Source organism: Linepithema humile, chromosome 3 (assembly GCF_040581485.1).
Source record: "Linepithema humile isolate Giens D197 chromosome 3, Lhum_UNIL_v1.0, whole genome shotgun sequence".
Lineage (NCBI taxonomy): Eukaryota > Metazoa > Arthropoda > Insecta > Hymenoptera > Formicidae > Linepithema > Linepithema humile.
In genome coordinates, this window is record NC_090130.1 from 17,677,896 (window position 1) to 17,696,018 (window position 18,123).

The following is an 18,123-nucleotide window of genomic DNA, read 5'->3' on the forward strand; positions in this document are numbered from 1 at the left end:
AGTTCCGCAGGGAACGTTTACACAGACAATCGAAATAAATTACATCCAGACAATGCAGAAATGCTAATTTTTATTTTTAATAACTGTTTAACAATCAAGAGAATTGACAAAAAAATATTATTTTAAAGTAAATAATAATATTTTGTTTTCTTTATTGTTCTTTATTGTTTTCTTTATTTAATTGATAATTAACTCCATTTTTTAAATATTGGAATGTTTCTGCCGGATAATATCCGGTTTATCCGAAAAAATAGGTTTTGCCATGTCCACTCAAACGACACGGACCTCCAATATCATTTTTAGCAAACTGACTCGCTACACCGAATTTAGTTTTGGTTCTTAGTTTTTTTAAAATAAGAAAGTTTACACGAAAACACAACATGACGGTACTGCTATGCATTGAGAATAATTGTAATCAACCACAATGCAAGTCTTAAAAAGGACATCGTGTATGTTTTAATGTAAAACATGATTTCCTTCCTGATGATCTTAAGATTGGTGTTATTAGAAGAGGCATGACTTTCAAGATGTGTTGTCCTCTAAACAATTTTTAAATGTAACGAATATAAGAAGATTGTAATATCCGAATTAGTTTTATAAGTAACGATTGTTTATTAATATGTTCCGAATTTTATAATAACTAACTACTGAAGATGACCACAACCAGATGGTCGAAACGTCTAGATTGACCTAAACATTTGTCATAATATATTAATAAATTAAGCACGAAAATCCAGCTTGGGCTCTGTAGCTTGTTGTTAATAATTTATTCGAAAAAATAGTGTCCAGACGGATTATTCGGTATCCAGTCGCGAGAGTATACGTTTATCCTATATCCGGCTATCCGGTAAAATCACTATTCGGTGCATCCCTAATAGAAAGTGTACCGATTGGACTACAGTTAAAGATCTCTTAGAACAAAACTTATCACTCCTTACTTCTATTCTAGGAAATCCAAATTTAGATATACAGAGCATACCGAAATTCCTCTTTTAAACCTCATAATGGGAAACAGTTCGTTTACTGCCTATTTGAGCAACAAAATAGGAGCAAATACAATACGATATATACATGTTTTTATACGAGGTCTGTCTCAAAGTATCCGACTTAGCTTCGCGCAAAGGCGCCCAAGCGCCATTAGTGTAACGAGTGAAGCCTCACGAGCGTCCCTAGCCAGTTCTAAGGCCACGTGATCTTTAGTATACAAGCAGCATGCCTTTATTTGTACACCCCATTATCGTGTTCGTCACATTTTTCGATCTTTCGATCGCTGAAAATGACGGAGCGCGTTGAGCAACGAGCACATTCATCGCATTTAGTTCATGTTAGTTCAACAATATTTAACAAAACACCACATTGCACAGGTTCGTCAACGTTCATACAGCCCAGATATAGCTCTATGTGACTTTTGGCTCTTCCAAAAGTTGAAAATACCATTAAAAAGGTGAGCGGTTTGATGATGTTGACACCATACAAAAAAAAAATGCGACGAATGCGCTTAAGGATATTCTGAAAGCTGGCTTTCAAGGTTGTTTTGAAAAGTGGAAATATCGTTGGAAGAGGCTTGTTGAGTCAAATGGGGACTACTTTGAAGGATGTTGCAACTCGTCTGTACGAGCCAAGGTCGGATACTTTCCGGACAGACCTCATATAAATGAAACCCATAAAAATCCTCCAGAATCCGTAAAACGTGTAAAAGTAGAGGTTGAAATTAGGAATAAAATTTCGACTCGGATTGTAAAACGTGAAAGCTAACATAAAAATTGTATCTATCCACCATTTGTCATTACGCGTGTGTCGAGCAAACCTTAGATTGTAGGACGATCCATGGTCGCGTGCGTGCGTGCGCGTGCAGCATGCGCACGCTCCGGCACACGCACGCGATCGCTGAGAGAAGCAATGCCTATCGGCTGTGTTTATTTACCGCGGGGATGACGCGCCGCTGTCATTCGTCGGAACACGCGAGAGCGTCGCAAACTCGCTTTAACCCTTTCGCCATTTAAACTTTAATCTGTGTTTCGAATAAATTGCTTTTCTGGATTAACATTCATCGCGGCAATGGGAGGGGTTAAAGTCGGCGCGAAGCGATGCGGAAGAGAGACGGGTTCACTGCAAAATTCATGGGAATGACAAAGGCGTGGATCTCTGCTTCCGCATCGCGAACGTGTCGCGTTTGCGACAAGCTTACTGGAGGAGGGAAATTTGATTGTCGTCTCAGACAAAGGAAGAAAGAAAAAAATCGTTTTTATGCGCCCTGTGCGATATGGCTTACATTTTTGATGAAGAGAAAAGGGTGGCTTTGGAGAGCCTTAAGTCGGGATCATCCGAGTCGTGCGTGTGCGACGAAACGCTACCGCGAAAACTGACCGACCACCATGAGAACACCAAATCTCTCGTGCGGCATCACGCGCTTATCAACGAATTTTCATGCCTTCGTCGTAGCGTTCTAATAAAACACTATAGAGAGGAAGAGAAAGAAAAAAAAGAGAGAGAGTGGGGGGAGGGGGAATTTAATAGAGCGATGGCGGATGCGACGCACGACTGACGGAACCCTGTTCCTTTTCTCGGCGATTGATTGCGATCGTTGCGACAGCAGCGAGGACGCCGTTCACTCGGCGTCAAAGCGTTGCGTGCGAGTAGGATGGAGGAGAGGCTGTTTAAAATCAAATCCTTATAATAGATCGTAAGGTACATACACAAACATAATACACATAAAAACACACATACATACATACAAACATATATACACACACACACACAGAGCAGATGGAGAACGTGGCACAACCATTACACGCGAATTATACGTGTTCTGTGATCGCATATATCTATATATATGTATAACACACATACACATAAAAAAATATATACGATTAACTCGGCGAGAGAGAAGAGAGTGAGAGGGAGAGAAGAGAAGAGGAGGAGGGAGAGAAAGACAGAGGAGAGCGAGAGAGACTGTGTGCATGGCGTTGCGCGTATAATATGCGTCCTTAACCGGAAGTTTGATGATTCTACGTGTAGCGTTTGTAATTATGGTGTCTCCTTATTATATAATTGTGTATGTGTGTGTGTGTGCGCGCGCGCGCGCGCGTGTGTGTAAGCGCGTTTGCGTTATGTGTACGTTTGTGTGCGTATACAAATCATTGATTTATTCAATGTGTGTCCGGCGACAAAATATCGGTACTTTGGAACACGACATTCGTTCTCCGACAATCCCGCGGTCTTAATTTGGCGAACTGTCGGCCACAAATCGACGCACAGTGAGCAAAAAGACACGCCAGAAATTGAAACTCGTGTAATTTCGGTGAGTTACGGCATTTCGAGTTTTGAGTAGGCACAGAAATATAAGTTTTATTCGATATGAATACCAAATTTAACACACATATATATATATATATTATATGTAAATACAGAATTTAATATATATTTTATATATATACGCATAAAATATATAATTTTTAATATAACGCTATATCAAGTAGTCCTTTTTACAAAATAATAGACTTCCAAGCGAAATTTTAGAAATGTGCCGCTTGCATTATTTTACGAAAACTTTTCCTTTCATTTTTCAATTAATCCCACGCTTCCCTTTCTTGAATTAATCGTCCGGAAGAAATATCATCAAAATTAGATTCGCCTCTACAATGTCAAAACATAGGTTTGCCGAGATTACGCCGGTTCCGATCCTATTTATCTCTTTGCCTGTCAGAAGCAAAGCTGAATGACAGTTCTTATGACATCTCGCAGGCAGATTTATTCTGGCGTTGTAAAATCGCGTTCCAGAGTACAATGTATGCAGCCTATACGCACACATGTGTACGCGGATCGTTCGAACAATGCGGAACCAATGGATAGTAACAGCGAGTCCTTTCGACCAACAGAGTGACGCGTCTTTTTTTTCCTTCAACAACATCTCTACATATCACTCCGGGAGTTTAAAATACAAAAAAAACGCGTCTTTTACGATCATCGCTTAGAGCTCGTCTCGCCAAAGCGGAATAGCCGAGTCGGCGGAACCAAAACTTTTTGGCGATCGAACTTTTCCTCACTTTATTTTGTGTATCGTGCCCTTGCCATTGTTCACGAGAGAACAGGATGGCGAGGAAAAAGCGATTTTGTGACCCGATGCGGCAAACGCTCGCAGTTTGTCGCGCTAACGACAGTATTTTCAATTTTTTTTCTCTCCCTTTTTTTTTTAATTATTTCGCTTCGAGCTCTACTTCTCTTTCTCTTTTTTCCATTTTCTTTTCTTTATCTATGCATCTTTTTCTCTCTTCTCTTTTTCGTACTTTTGATATATCATCTGTCGAGTTATTAATAGAGAATCGTCGAAAGAAATGCAACATCGTGATCATTGAATTTTCAAAGATTATTTTCTAATTAGGATCACGACGCGAGACTTCACAGTTACAATCAGAGATATAAAAGAAACATTTTGAAATCACTCAAAGTTTATATATGAATATATAAATTAATTTAAATGAAACACAACCAGAAAAAGAATATTCTTCTATAACACAGATTTCGATATGTTTTAAATATTATCGCACATACGTATTTTATTTGATTTATCTTAAGATGTTTTATTTGATCGCGTTAGAATATTTGTAGAGAGAACAAAATTTTTCCTGCATTTATTTTATAAGTCACAATATCATCCGGCATTCATAATTATTTTATGCAATTCCGATCTTTTTTACTTCGCAATGGGTAAATGTATGTATTGATACAGGTTTCGATATGTGTTTTCAAAATTTGTAATCAATGAGAAAGATATCGTTTTCGCAAGAATCGATATCTTCGCCGAAAATTACATCAATATCGAGACCTACTTCAGCTTTTCATATTTTATAAAAGCAATGATACACATAAAACTAAATTTTATACAAAATTTTATTTATTTATCGTACTCCAAACGAGACGCGACGTGGATCTTGGGAAATAGAATTCAGTTTTTTTCTGCTTTTTCTAAATTTATTTCTCTTTTTTTTTCTTTTTCCTTCTTTTAAAATCTCTTTTTATTTCCTTCTCTTTGACTCTTTGTCTATCCTATATCTTGTCTGTTGAACAAGTCTGTTGTTTGTAAGCCTTGATTATATCTTTTTAGTTATTTTTTCACTTTCAACTTTGTTCGCGATAGCTGTGTACGCGGATTGATCTCATAATATAGTAATCGCGAGAAAGGGAAAATAAGCGAGAAGGAGAGACAAACGGAGAAAGGAGGAATACGCGATCTGTAAACAGAAAGAGAGTTATCGTTGTAACGAGGGAACGTTTTTAACATCTTACTCCATATCTTTCGCGTCATTGACCTTTTTTTTTTTATCTTAAATATGAGAACTTCGTCGAAGCTGCGTGCGAATGCTGCTGCGGCGAGTCACACATTTTGAGGCAAATCATAATTTTGCGATAATTCTAAGGAGAGAGGCACGGATAGAAGAATGAGATAGAGGGAGAGACAGAGAGAAAGAGAAAGAAAGAACTGAAAAGATAGAACTGAAAAACCCCGAGATTTTAGCGCAGGAGCAATGAAATCGTGTGCAGCGTTCAAGTGAACGCTCTCCTGTAGACAAGAGTACAATCAGACACCGAGTGCTGATCTAATTTTTGCACAAAATCGCCGCAAGGTCCAAAGATACTTAAAAGGCCCACTCACACCTTTACGGTGCCTTTTAAACATCTGAAAGTTCAAAAAGTCTTTCAAATGCATTTTAAATGTTTGTATCAGGAGTACAAATTAGTTCGGTCCGTTTTTTTGTGTTCAAAAATGCATTTATTTCAAAACAAAATGAATGAACAGATTAATTAAAGTATTGTCCATCGCTGGCTACTACTTTTTCCCATCTCTCAACCAATTTTCGAATTCCATCTCGAAAAAATGACTCGTCTTTGGAGGCGATCCAAGTTTGGAGTCAATTTTCGATTTCTGCGAAAGAAGTGAACCGGTGACCTGCCAAATCGTGCTGCATCTTTTGGAACAACCAGTAATCAGAAGGAGCAATGTCCGGAGAATACGGCGGGTGCGGTAAAACATCCCATTTGAGCGTTTCCAAATATTTTTTTACGACTTTTGCGACATGAGGCCGAGCGTTGTCATGAAGAAGAATAACTTTATCATGTCTTTGCTCGTATTCCGGCCGTTTTTCTCGCAATGCACGGCTCAAACGAACCAATTGAAGCCGATACCGATCGCCCGTAATGGAATCGCCAGGTTTCAGCAGCTCATAGTAAACAACACCCTTTTGGTCCCACCAGATACAGAGCATGATCTTCGAACCATGAATGTTCGGCTTTGGTGTTGATGTTGAGGTCGATGGCAACGATTGACCGGGCTTAGCGTAGTATTTTTTCCTCTTGGGGTTGTCGTAGAATATCCACTTCTCATTTCCAGTCACAATCCGATGCAAAAAATCTTTTCTTTGTTGCCTTTGAATCAGCAGCTTGCAAGTGAAAAATCGCCTTTCAACGTCTCTCGGTTTGAGTTCATAAGGCACCCAATTTCCTAGTTTTTGTATCATTCCCATGGCTCTCAATCGTACAGAAACGGCTTGTTGAGTTACTCCCAATGATCCTGCAAGCTCCTCTTGCGTTTGACTCTGATCTTCTTCGAGTAATGCCTCTAATTCTTTGTCTTCGAATTTTTTTGGCTGTCCAGAGCGAGGCTTGTCTTCAACGCTGAAATCTCCATCCTTGAAACGTCGAAACCATTCCCTACATGATTTATCAGTTGGAGCAGTGTCACCATAAACTTCGACAAGCATTCGATGGGCTTCAGCTGCACTTTTCTTCCAATTAAAGCAGAAAATTAAAACCTCCCGCAAATGCTGCTTGGTTAGCACAAAATTCGACATTTCGAACACAGTAAAAATCAAGGTTTTTGTATGAAACTCAAAGCGATATAAACTGAATATTATTAGCAGATGTCTAACCTCTCTGAAACCGCCAAAATCTGCTGTCACTATGAACCATTCACAACAGCCAGAGCTATCTTTTGAAAAACGGACCGAACTAATTTGTACTCCTGATATTATTCGTGTAGATTAGAAAAGCACAAGGATTCCTCAGTCGCGTTCCATTGTCTGATTGTGCGTCTCGTTCTTGCCTCTGTTTCTCTCTGCTTCTTGAACAAGCGAGGTAGGGCGTGTCGAAATTTTGAGTCGAGTTGACGCTTCGGTAAGGTATATAGTGAGAATCCTGGAGGTGGACGACCACAGAGAAAAAGAGAAAATTGATAGAGAGCGGAGCGAGAAGGTGCGCGTGCGGCGGAGAGAATTTTTAAGAAATAAAGAAAAAGGAAAATATATGTGTATATAGATATTGAATCAGCTGTAAACTCGTCGTCCAACCGTCTTGAGCGAATTCAAGCTCTCAACAGAAAAAAATAAGTGTGTGTGACAGAGCGAGAAAGAGTGTAAGAGAAAGAGAGAGAGAGAGAGAGAGAGAGAGAGAGAGAGAGAGAGAGAGAGAGAGAGAGAGGATGAGAGAGAGAGAGAGAGAGAGAGAAAAGAAAAATGCACAGATTGTGCACAGCCGAGAGTCCACCTCCGAAAGTCACAAAAAGCATATTAAAATAGTACATGCCACCGTATCAGGAATGATTGTGTGATAATTACAAGTGATTTGACCAGGCCCCCCTAACGATTAAGCGGATTACTGTCGTTGAAGATATTTTTTAATCACGCATCGATATTTCGGAGACGACTGGCGTTTGAAAGCATTGATAAGAGAAGAAACTTTTTCTTGTGCTTGTTATTTAATCTCCGAAATAGTGATGTCGTGATTAAGGAATGTTCCTCGATATAACAAATCCATTGATTTCATCGACGAGGAAGAGATTGTGGGAACAATTTCGATCAGAAAAAATTTCTCTCTGGCGAAGCTCGCCGTAACATCTCGGTCATCTTGATTTGATTAAGCGTCGCGGTCGTAGCCTAATCTTATCATAGACCGACGCGAGTTCTCGCGACCCCTCGAGGTCCAGTTGAGAATTCCGTGAAATTTCAGTTCCCACTGTATGCGCGTTCTTAGCGATAAACGCAGGTTGTCGGTTTTGTCGTATATTGAACGCGAAGATTCGAGCGTATGTCGCTGTGCACGCGGCAAAGCTGGGGGGTCGTATGTGATGTGATTTCTTTTATATCATAACGAATAATGAACATTAAGAAATATTATAGTTTAATATAAGTGATATGTTATTTGTCATTTATTTTATCCCTTAATAAATGATGTTATATAAAAAAAAACGCAATTCAGAGTAGTTCCTGCATTTTGTACCCTAAGACTCATCTGAAACGCTACTTTTCAGCGATATAAGAAGATTTAAGAGCTTGCAATTTATTCCTGTCGTTCTTTTTTTTAATTTTTTAATTTTAATTATTTCTAGCAATTTTAAACAAGACATATGAATTATTTCAGAATACTTTGAGAGTATTTTAATATAATTAAGATCAGCCCAAACAGAAAGGCGTGGAGCTGTGGATTTGTTTAATTACCGCGCTAAAATTTAATGATACTTACCGAGTAATATAAGCAAGTAATACAAGTCGATATCAAAGCAGACGTATTTTTTTACGAAGATTTTTTTTATGACACTAAACTGTGCAGACTATCATAAAAATTGATAATTATATTAAGTAGTTATGCATTTAATTTAAATATTACTTATAAAAATATAATTTAATTTTAAATATAAAAACCAAATCAAAAAAACCAAAAATCTTTAAATAATTGTTATTTTATATTTAGTTAAATAATATATATATTGTATATACATATTTACAAAATATATTTTTTATTAGAATGTTTCTATTAGAATTTATTTAAAAATAGAATTAATATGACGTTATTTTCTTCTAATTTTCATTATTTTTTAAATTATAAATTTCCAATTAATAACTGATGTAGAGATTTAGCAGGAAAACAATGATGTCTGTTCTCTCATCTTACATTTATTCGCCGACTATCAGCATATTACAACACACATTACATTACACCAAACATCTAAATTGTACTCGATTAGCGCTAACAATTTCTCACTCGTCCACTTTTGCATAAAATACTCCCGATACGAACTTCATTGCTGACTTTTTTTTGCGGCAATATTTACAGACTTTGCAAGTACACACCTTACATTTTAAGCAGCCTCGTAGACAGAGAACTCATTTAGGGCGTATACTCAAATATTGTTCTGTGCATGGAACGCTTTTGGATCTCGTGTGAGAGTAGTGTGAACGTGCTCGATGGCGAGGATATCGGTGATCGGCATCGGTAGATTACATTAGATGGTTCAGTTCTCTGGATGTAGGACGGAAGGATTGTTCATCGTCTATCTGTAGGTTCAGCGTACTACTCTCTTAATTGAACTGATATCGTATCAGTTGAAATAAAATTGGGTCTAGTGCCATAATCGCTATCTCGAAGCGATCGTTCCGCAAAAATTGAAAACTTGACATAAATAAGGACTGTAAAGATAAAATCTTCAGGGAAAATTATTTCACCAAATTTTTACAATTTTTAAAAAGAGGAATAGAGAATGAATAATTTTCACACACGTTTGTCTTGTACTCTATAAATTTTTTTAATAAATTGCACTTGCATTTATAGTGATATTAATTTCGATGAAAAAATGATTTTGGAAATAAATCAATTTACAGTCCATTTACGCAAAATATTCAATTTGGTGTTAAAACTTGTTGAGAAACAGCGTTAAGTGCTTTTAAAGTATTTAAGTCGCCGTTATAACATCGATCTTGCTCAAATCACGTCGAAGGAAATTTCCTTCGGCACGATCGGAAATTAATATATGTACATGGATTCGCTGCAATTTTTTAATTTAAGATTTTTTCAGTATCCTGGTGATGTTGGATCGTGGTATCGCGACATATTTTAATAAAGCGGCATTCTACCTAAGAATAATTATAACTGTTTTGATTAATTGATGAATTTGATTGATTAATCGTACAAAATTTGCGGTCGAGAAAAATCATTTCAGAGCTGCCATTATATCGCTTTATCGACCAATGTCGCGTCGATTTCGCCGAGATTATCAAAAGTGCGAAAAAGCAGCGCATATGGATTTACAAATGTGTTTTAAGCTCTTTTCGCGCATATCGACGACAAAACGTTTTAACGTTTATTAATATTGTGCAAACTTTTCTAAGTGAATGGCGATGCATTCGACATTGTCTATCAACGAATCGATTATAACTGCTTTTCATGACGCGTGATACGCTTTGTACTTATTCTTGGGTTACAACTAATGTCATGATTTGCCTTGCTGGAAATATTCTTCTAATTGCCGTCATAATCGTGCGGCGGTGCGTGATGATGCATGTGGATGTGTGGAGGCAGTTCGACTACGGCCAGGCTGCTTCTCTGTAAAGTTTGAAACAATAATAATTAGCGTACTGCGGCATTATATCTTTCAAAAATTATAAAAATAAATAACCGATTGAAAAATCAAAAATTTTAACATAATATCATAATATCATCAGTATATTTTTGTCCTTCCTAATTATATAATGTTTTGAGATATAAATACCACTCTATTTAACATTAAATAATAATTAAATTAATATTTAATCATGTGAGTATTATCTTATTATTATACATAACTTAATTGAACTTTATTTAGCTTATTTAATTTATTTGACATATTTAATTTAATTCATAATAAACCATTTATTAATGTTTTTGAAACTTGTTGCCGGTTCTGTAACTCTATAATCGAAAGGCCAGTATTTCAACAGCAATTACCGTAACTAATCGCATTAATCGCTAAAGCAGTGCGGCTAACGAAACGCTGTTAACAAAATTCAATGAAATTTTGTTAATCCTTTAATTGCTCGCCGATAAAATTTCTACTTCGTAATATTGAATTATACGCTAGGGAAGAATGAAGAGATAATAAATTTCGTGTCTGTCCTAACGGGAAATAAATCCACTCACCGAATACACTGTTAATTAAAGAACATTTGAATGTAATTATGAGTTTAATGAACATGGAAGTATGAAAACTCGGTGAATATAAAATGTAACAGAATAACGATATGCCGGAGGGAGGGAAATTTCTCCGAGTGAAATTATGACGTAATGCGATGAAGTCGATTTCGGATAAATACAGCCACAAGTTTTGTATGATAGAATTTACGCATTCGGAAAATTTTTATACATTTATTTTGAATAAATGGTTTACAGATCTAATATTAAAAATAAATGCATTTAATATTTAAGTAACAATATATCTATATTTTATATAACATTCTAAAGCATAAAAATGAATAAAATGCATTTTGACATTCCAAACTGTTTCTTTCTTTAAAGTATGAGATTTCAATGCATTACAATAAAGCTCTAGACTTACCAAATATTATAATATAAGATACTAAGGCATAAAAGTGAATCAAAATGTATATTATAACATTAAATATTATGCTCTAATTTATATATAAAAAACATATATGTATAAGTTTTCTATTCATTGAATAAAAAAGTAAATTATTTTTCTTATGTTTTATTAAAGAAGTTTGCAGAGAAAAGAGGCGATTTGATTGATTAAACTGACTTATATATAGAATGACTCGACTTGATTAACGAGCGAGAAGGGAACTTTTACCTGGGACCTCATCCCGTTTATGGGGGTAGCAGTGGGATTATCCGGCGGGTAGCCGATCACGTGCGTAGAGCATTTATCGCAGGTACGTCGTCGTCGAGACGATGCGTGGCAGCGTAAGGCACGGCATAATTCGCGTGCCATCTCCGAGCAGAGTGACTCTTGCTGTTGATTCGACTGTTGCTGCTGTTGATGCTGATGTTGATGCTGGCACTGTTGTTGCTGTTGCTGCTGCTGTTGTTGCACGGCCTGGGAAATTCCCTGCAGAGAGCCGGAGGTGGGCGTCGGAGGAATCGGAGGCCTTTGCTATATCGGCAACGCATAATAATATAATATTCGTATATATTGACGTTGTTATTGAAAAGAATAAAATTAGAAAAGAAAACACATTAAGATCTATCATGATGTATGTACATGATATTAAAGCAAGAAATGCACAAATATGATGTTATCTTTCATAAAATTTTTGAAATTATTGAACAATAAGTTATTAAAGAAACATGAAAAAAAAAATAGAAAATAAGTAACGAGATGTTCATTGCCATCTAATTTGCTTTCACTAGATTTTACTTTAAATTGAGATCCAATTCTTAAAACGTTAAATTTGCCTCAAATTAATTTATTATTTTAAGAATCATGGTTTCATTGATTTTTTTCGAAATTTTCATTAAAAGGAGAATTAACTCGAAACTCTACTTTCTGTTAGTACTGAGACATCTTGTGTATTATATATGGCATACAAAAAAATTATTAGCAGCATTGATTTGCAGAGCATGTAATATAAAAATAATTATTATAAAGAAATTGTGAAGTTCTGCTGAAGCAGGCAAATTCGTAAAAAGTTTCTTCGTTGGCGGAACGGATCTTTGTTCGCAATCGGATTTGAGATGCTTACAGTCAAGCGGCATGCTTCAATGGACGATGAGCTCATGCTGATACGACGAAATCCGTAGTATAGCAATGAAACAAAATTCAGAGAATGTCATGCAATGCTTATATCTATGATCATGCGTATCTTTAAATCGTGTCCGGCTAGCAAATCGATCATCTGCCTGAATAGATGTATTTTCGGAAATTAAAACACAATCTTTTCGCTTTCTCTTTCGCTACGATGTACAGAATAGTTGTCATGATTTTTAAGCCACCTGCGATAATTTAAGAAAATGTTACTTAGGAAAGCTTCTTATTCTTTTCAATAAGAGTAGCTTGAAAGTTGAACTCAGAAAGTCGCGAATTTAAATTCCGATGCCGGCGAATGGAATCGTGCAATGTGAATGTACCGACGATTTATTGAAATATATTTCAGAGCTAGTTTTTGAGGTCGATGCACTCACCCGTTCTGCCGATGCATTTCTCCTTGAATTGTAGCAGAACTCGAAAATCGCTATGAGCACGGCAAACGCCAAACCGCAAAGTAAGACCACGAAGACTCCTCCTGAAAAGGAATAAAGCATACAAATTCTTAGGCAAACGCGTGAGATATATTTAATACCGGTGCAGAAATAAAAGTCCGTTAATTTATATTTATATAAATCGTAACTTGAACAATTGTGCAAAAATGAACGAGGCAAAATGCTGATTTAAAGATTTCGCAGTAAAGAATTTACAGCTGTAATCTAAATATTAATTTGTAACTGATAGAATTTTTAGGATTGATTAAAACGAGCTTTTTATACTCAAACCTTCCAATAGTCAACTGCAAAATGTCTCTAAAAAATGCGCAATTAAATTTGCAGTTATTGGAAAAGTTGGGCAAAGTTAATGGAATAATTGATCGAAGAGCGCGCGGTGCTTTTTGCAGAAAAATTTATGCCCAACGGGCATTTTTGCGAGAATAATAAGGTAATGACGATAATAAAAGATGCTCGCGACGATAACAAGGCGTCTTTAAGTTATGACTTTACGACGGAACTCATGGCGCGTATAATTTAGACCTTATGTACTATTCTGGGGGAGAAGCGCTCACCTATGTTGTCGACGCCTAGAGCGTTGGCTTTGCTCTCCTTTCCCTTTTCCGTCTTCATGCAAGTATCCCCGGGACTCTTCCACCATTTGTCATACAACATCTGAATTTCACCCTTCTCTTGCAATTCCAGAATTGCCAGAGATATTTTGTCCCTCCATGGCGAGCCTGCGGAATTTTTCGGGAGACGTGAACGCCATTGCGCGATAAACGTAGTGAGTAATTTATAAGATTTGTCTACTGGGAACTAAAATTACGCTATTCGCTTTATTCGTGTATTATTTAACATCAAATATAAACAAATTATTTTTAAAACTGTTTAAACACATGGTATAAATATTGAAAATAGCAGACCTTTTTCTCTTTATATCTGAAAATAAAAATAAATTGGCAAATAGCGAATTAGATTGAAAACTTTTTTGGAACAAGTTGTCGATTATAAACGGCTCGCTAAAAATAACAGGATTAAAAAAAAATATCAATATCGATTAATAGGCTTATAGATTGCAATATAAAAGATAGGGATAAAAATTTTCGGGATAAAAATAAATGCCGAATGATCGAAAACTGATCGCTTACTCACCCATGGGCGTGGCAATTCCATATCCCTTGGTGTCCAAAAGACCGCCGATTTGCGTGAGGTTGCAGTCTCTCTGGACGATATAATCCAGCATGGTCGATTCCATTAAAAAGGCGTAGTCGTCTTGAAGAACTCGCTGAATACCCTCCTCGTAAGTCGGAACAAATACCGAAGGCTTCTTGTTCTCCATGAAACGCCACATTTTCTTGTACGTTTCGATCAATCGTGAATCCTTAAGGTAGAATTTTAAATGTACAAACACAGATTGTGCATTCATTATAATATTTGTCATTGTAACATTTGTTGTGCCCTTGGTGATAGGGCACGGGTTCGGGATCTGCCGAGGAGTTAGGCCGGGAATCCGGGAATAATCCTTTGACGTTTTTTCAATAAAAAACAGTCTCCCATATATTTATTGGTTTCTTGTTCTATTACAAATTCCCTTACTTCTAGTTAGTCTAGGTTCCGTCAGGAATCCTTGTCTTAATGTGGTATCACGGAGCCCCAAGTTATTCTTATTCGCTTTTAGCGAATTGTTATAATTCGCGTTCTTCTAGATTTGTGGTCCCAACGGACATACGTCCGTTTCTTGTGACTGATAGTTTTAGACCCGCCGTCGTAATCTCGCGACGGCGATTTTATATATGTGAAACTGCACTTGATTGCAGTTTTAACGATCTAACTTGCTGACGAAATTCGATCGTTCGTCAGCATTGTCGCGTAAAAAGTGAATTAGGTTTTAATTTTCGCTGCGCGATTTATCCGATGTCTCGCATGAGCCGGAAACTGAATATTAGATATCTTAATCTGATATGCAATAGATATTTTCTTATATTTTATTAATATATATATATTTTATTATTAATAATTGGTTGTGGTTCTTTGGACCCACAACATCCTCCTCCCGTTGAGAAAAGAAAACGAGGAGATACGAGTTTTCGTAACCCTTTTCGTAACCTCCATTTATTTATTCTAAAATGGACTTCGTTCTTTCCATAGTTTTATTCCTAATATAATGGCAAGTATTATGGCAATTACAACAGCTATGCTACTTGTTGTCATAGGATAGACAAATGCTTGTTCTGCGAATGGATTTTTTAGATTGTCGTTAACATCTTTATTTATTTCCTCAAGTTTATTACTGAGGTCCATTAATTCTTTCGGATCTTGTATAATTTTTTTAAATTTTAGTCCTTGCAATGGACTTTTCTTATTTTGTGTATTCTGATCTTTGCTAAATGTTAAATTAAAATTTGGTAAATAAGTTTGTATATTCGTGATTTGCTCAACGTTTTTTGTTTTTATTGTCATATCTGTTGCAATTACCTTACAGTTTTCTTTTAACGTTATTTTTCCTGTTCGCTTAATTACTACAACAGTTTCTTAATTATTTTTACAATGTATATATATTTGTTGTTCCTTAAGTGTAGAGTACAACCATGTATTTGGTGTTTTTAATGCTATCCATAAAGTTTGATTACTCTTAATTTAACGCTTATCGCATTTATCCGCATTTTTTGTTATATGTGAGTACGTTTGTATTTCGCAAAGAGAATTTGTGTTTACAATATAAAAAAAAAAAAAAAAAAAAAAAAAAAATAAATATAAATTACAATATAACAATAAAGGACTATAAGGTTCGCATAAATATGTATTGTGTACATTGATACATTTATTTAAGTTTTCTTTTGTTATAGTCATGTATGTCGGTCCGTCTGTACGTATCGCGATTATATGTTGATTTACTTCAGTGAAAACGAAAATATTGTCATGGTCATGTATAGGTAAAGGAATTATTTTTATTATTTTGTATTTAGGAAATGTTATCAAAGGGAATTGTAGTATAGTATAAATATTTGTATTGTCATAGTATGCGCTTGTGGTAATTAATTTTTTGATGGTATTCCATTCTTCTATTTTGAGTCCAAAGGGAAATTGTGTTCCTTGAGGCAAATGAGGCGTCGCTTCTTTTAATTCAGAAATTATTTTTTCTATTGGTGTTATTTTTGGATTTAATATTCCGTTTTGTATTTGTGTCAGAAAATCCATAATATCTTGAATGTCTCTCTGCAGATCAGTTAGAATTGCATTTATTATTAGAAAGTGTTCTAATATATCTTCTCGTTTAATTTCATCTGAGATTCGATTGTAAATATTTTTTGTAGCGTTTTTTAATAATTCGTTATTATGTTCTAGTGTATCTTCTAGCTTATTTATGTGTGTAAGCGTTGTGTTTAATATTTTTATTTGCGTTTTTGCGGCGTGTTGTGTTATTTGTTCGTTATTTTTTATCAAGTGTAATTGTTCCTTAATATTTTTCTCGTCATCTGCGTCCATGGTTCCAAATAGAGTTTTAGCGATACTACCTATCCCGTTTATTAATCCGCGTCGTTTGTCGGAAGGTTTTTTATAAATGGTATTTATATATTTGTTTTATCGATTCCGTCAATTGATTAATGTTCTTTTCGATTATTAACTTCATGTTTCGGCATGGTTGTTTAGTGGATTTATTATTAATTTCATTACAAATTTCATCCGTATCTTGTATTTTTTCCTTAATACGTTTAAATCTTATATTTATTGCCGTAATATCTAATTTTATTACTAGTTTCCATTTTGTTTCGATGAGATTTAGTTCTCCTATTTGTTCATAATATAGCCCTGGTTCTTGTGAGAAGTACTCTATCTTGACTGGGGATATTGTTTCAGTTCTCACCTTGATTAGTTTATCCTCTAGTATAGCGTACCTGGAAGTTTTATGCTACGTGTTATATTATATCAATAGTGTAGGGTGTTACGATAATTTTTTATATGTGCGTGTTCTGCATTTTGTCCTTTGAAAGGGTCTTGTGATTCTCGCGAGTGCTACTGTGTGTCAGTTCTTGTTAGATCGTGCTTAATAATGGATCCTTCTTTTGAGAATTTATCCGTTATTGTGCGGTATACCACCGGTGAACGAGTGGTTATACGGAGGCGTTTTTCTACTGCAGAATTATTGGAGGAAGTAACTCCTGTGTTTATCAGGAGTTCTGCAGAACGATCAGTTATTCGTGGACAAAGGGCGATCTTGTGTGATGAGCTTTTGGCGGGATTACGCCGGGCCGTCTTGTTACAATTTAGGCGATCTGATGGTCGTCGTCGTCGTCGTCGTATGAGATATTCGGAGTGGCGTCGTATGATGCTTTTGATCGCAGAAGTGACTTGTGCCCTTAACAGGGTGAGTTGGCTCACGGCAGAGGACAGTGAGAACGAGGAATATCCCGATTCTCCATAATGCGGTAAGTGTGATTTAGTTTTCGATAAAATGCTTAATGCGGTTTGCATGCACCAGCATTGTTTTTCGCCCCTTTTTTATGATGTAGTTAACGCTTGATTTTTTCTCAATTACTATGTAAGGTCCTGTCCATAACGCGTCAAGTTTTTTCGAGCGTCCTCGTCTTAGTGTTTCGTCGTATAATAATACCTTGTCGCCTGCTCTAAACGTGCTTATATTAGCCTTTTTGTCGTAGCATTCTTTTGACTTTGCTTTCTCCTCTTGCATGTTCGCTTTCGCTACCTGGTGTGCTGTACGCAATCTTTCTTTGAACTCGGATATGTAGTCATCATACGTATACGTTAATTTCGGAGGACATGTCAGGGCCGTAGGGAGCGTAACCTGGTGTCCGTACAACAGTTCAAATGGCGTATAACCTGTCGCTGTATGTGGTGTAGTATTGTATGTAAACATCGCGTAGGGCAGCCATTCGTCCCAATCGGTCTGATTTCCGTTTATGTAGTGTCGCAAGTACTCTGCTAGTGTCCTGTGCGATCTTTCGAGCGCGCCGTTACTTTCCGGGTGGTACGCGCTTGTACGAATCTTCTCAATTTTTAACAGTTTGCAAGTGCTCTTAAACACTTCGCTCATAAAATTCGTTCCCTGGTCGGTGAGAATTTTATCAGGCACTCCGTATTCCAAAATTATTTTTGTAACGA

The 18,123-nt window shown here is 36.3% G+C and overlaps 1 protein-coding gene across 1 annotated transcript in view; it reads right to left on the bottom strand.

Moving 5' to 3' along the window:
* Window positions 1-8,925: 8,925 nt before the first annotated feature.
* Window positions 8,926-18,123, bottom strand: part of LOC136998797 (glutamate receptor ionotropic, kainate 2-like) — a 55,586-nt gene continuing 46,388 nt past the window's right edge. The window contains exons 5-9 of the mRNA XM_067351995.1: window positions 14,155-14,383; window positions 13,575-13,739; window positions 12,943-13,043; window positions 11,612-11,914; window positions 8,926-10,371 (exon numbers count right to left, since the gene is read on the bottom strand). Coding sequence (XP_067208096.1) covers window positions 10,288-10,371; window positions 11,612-11,914; window positions 12,943-13,043; window positions 13,575-13,739; window positions 14,155-14,383 — 882 coding nt within the window. The 3' untranslated portion in view covers window positions 8,926-10,287. The remainder of the gene's footprint in view (window positions 10,372-11,611; window positions 11,915-12,942; window positions 13,044-13,574; window positions 13,740-14,154; window positions 14,384-18,123) is intronic.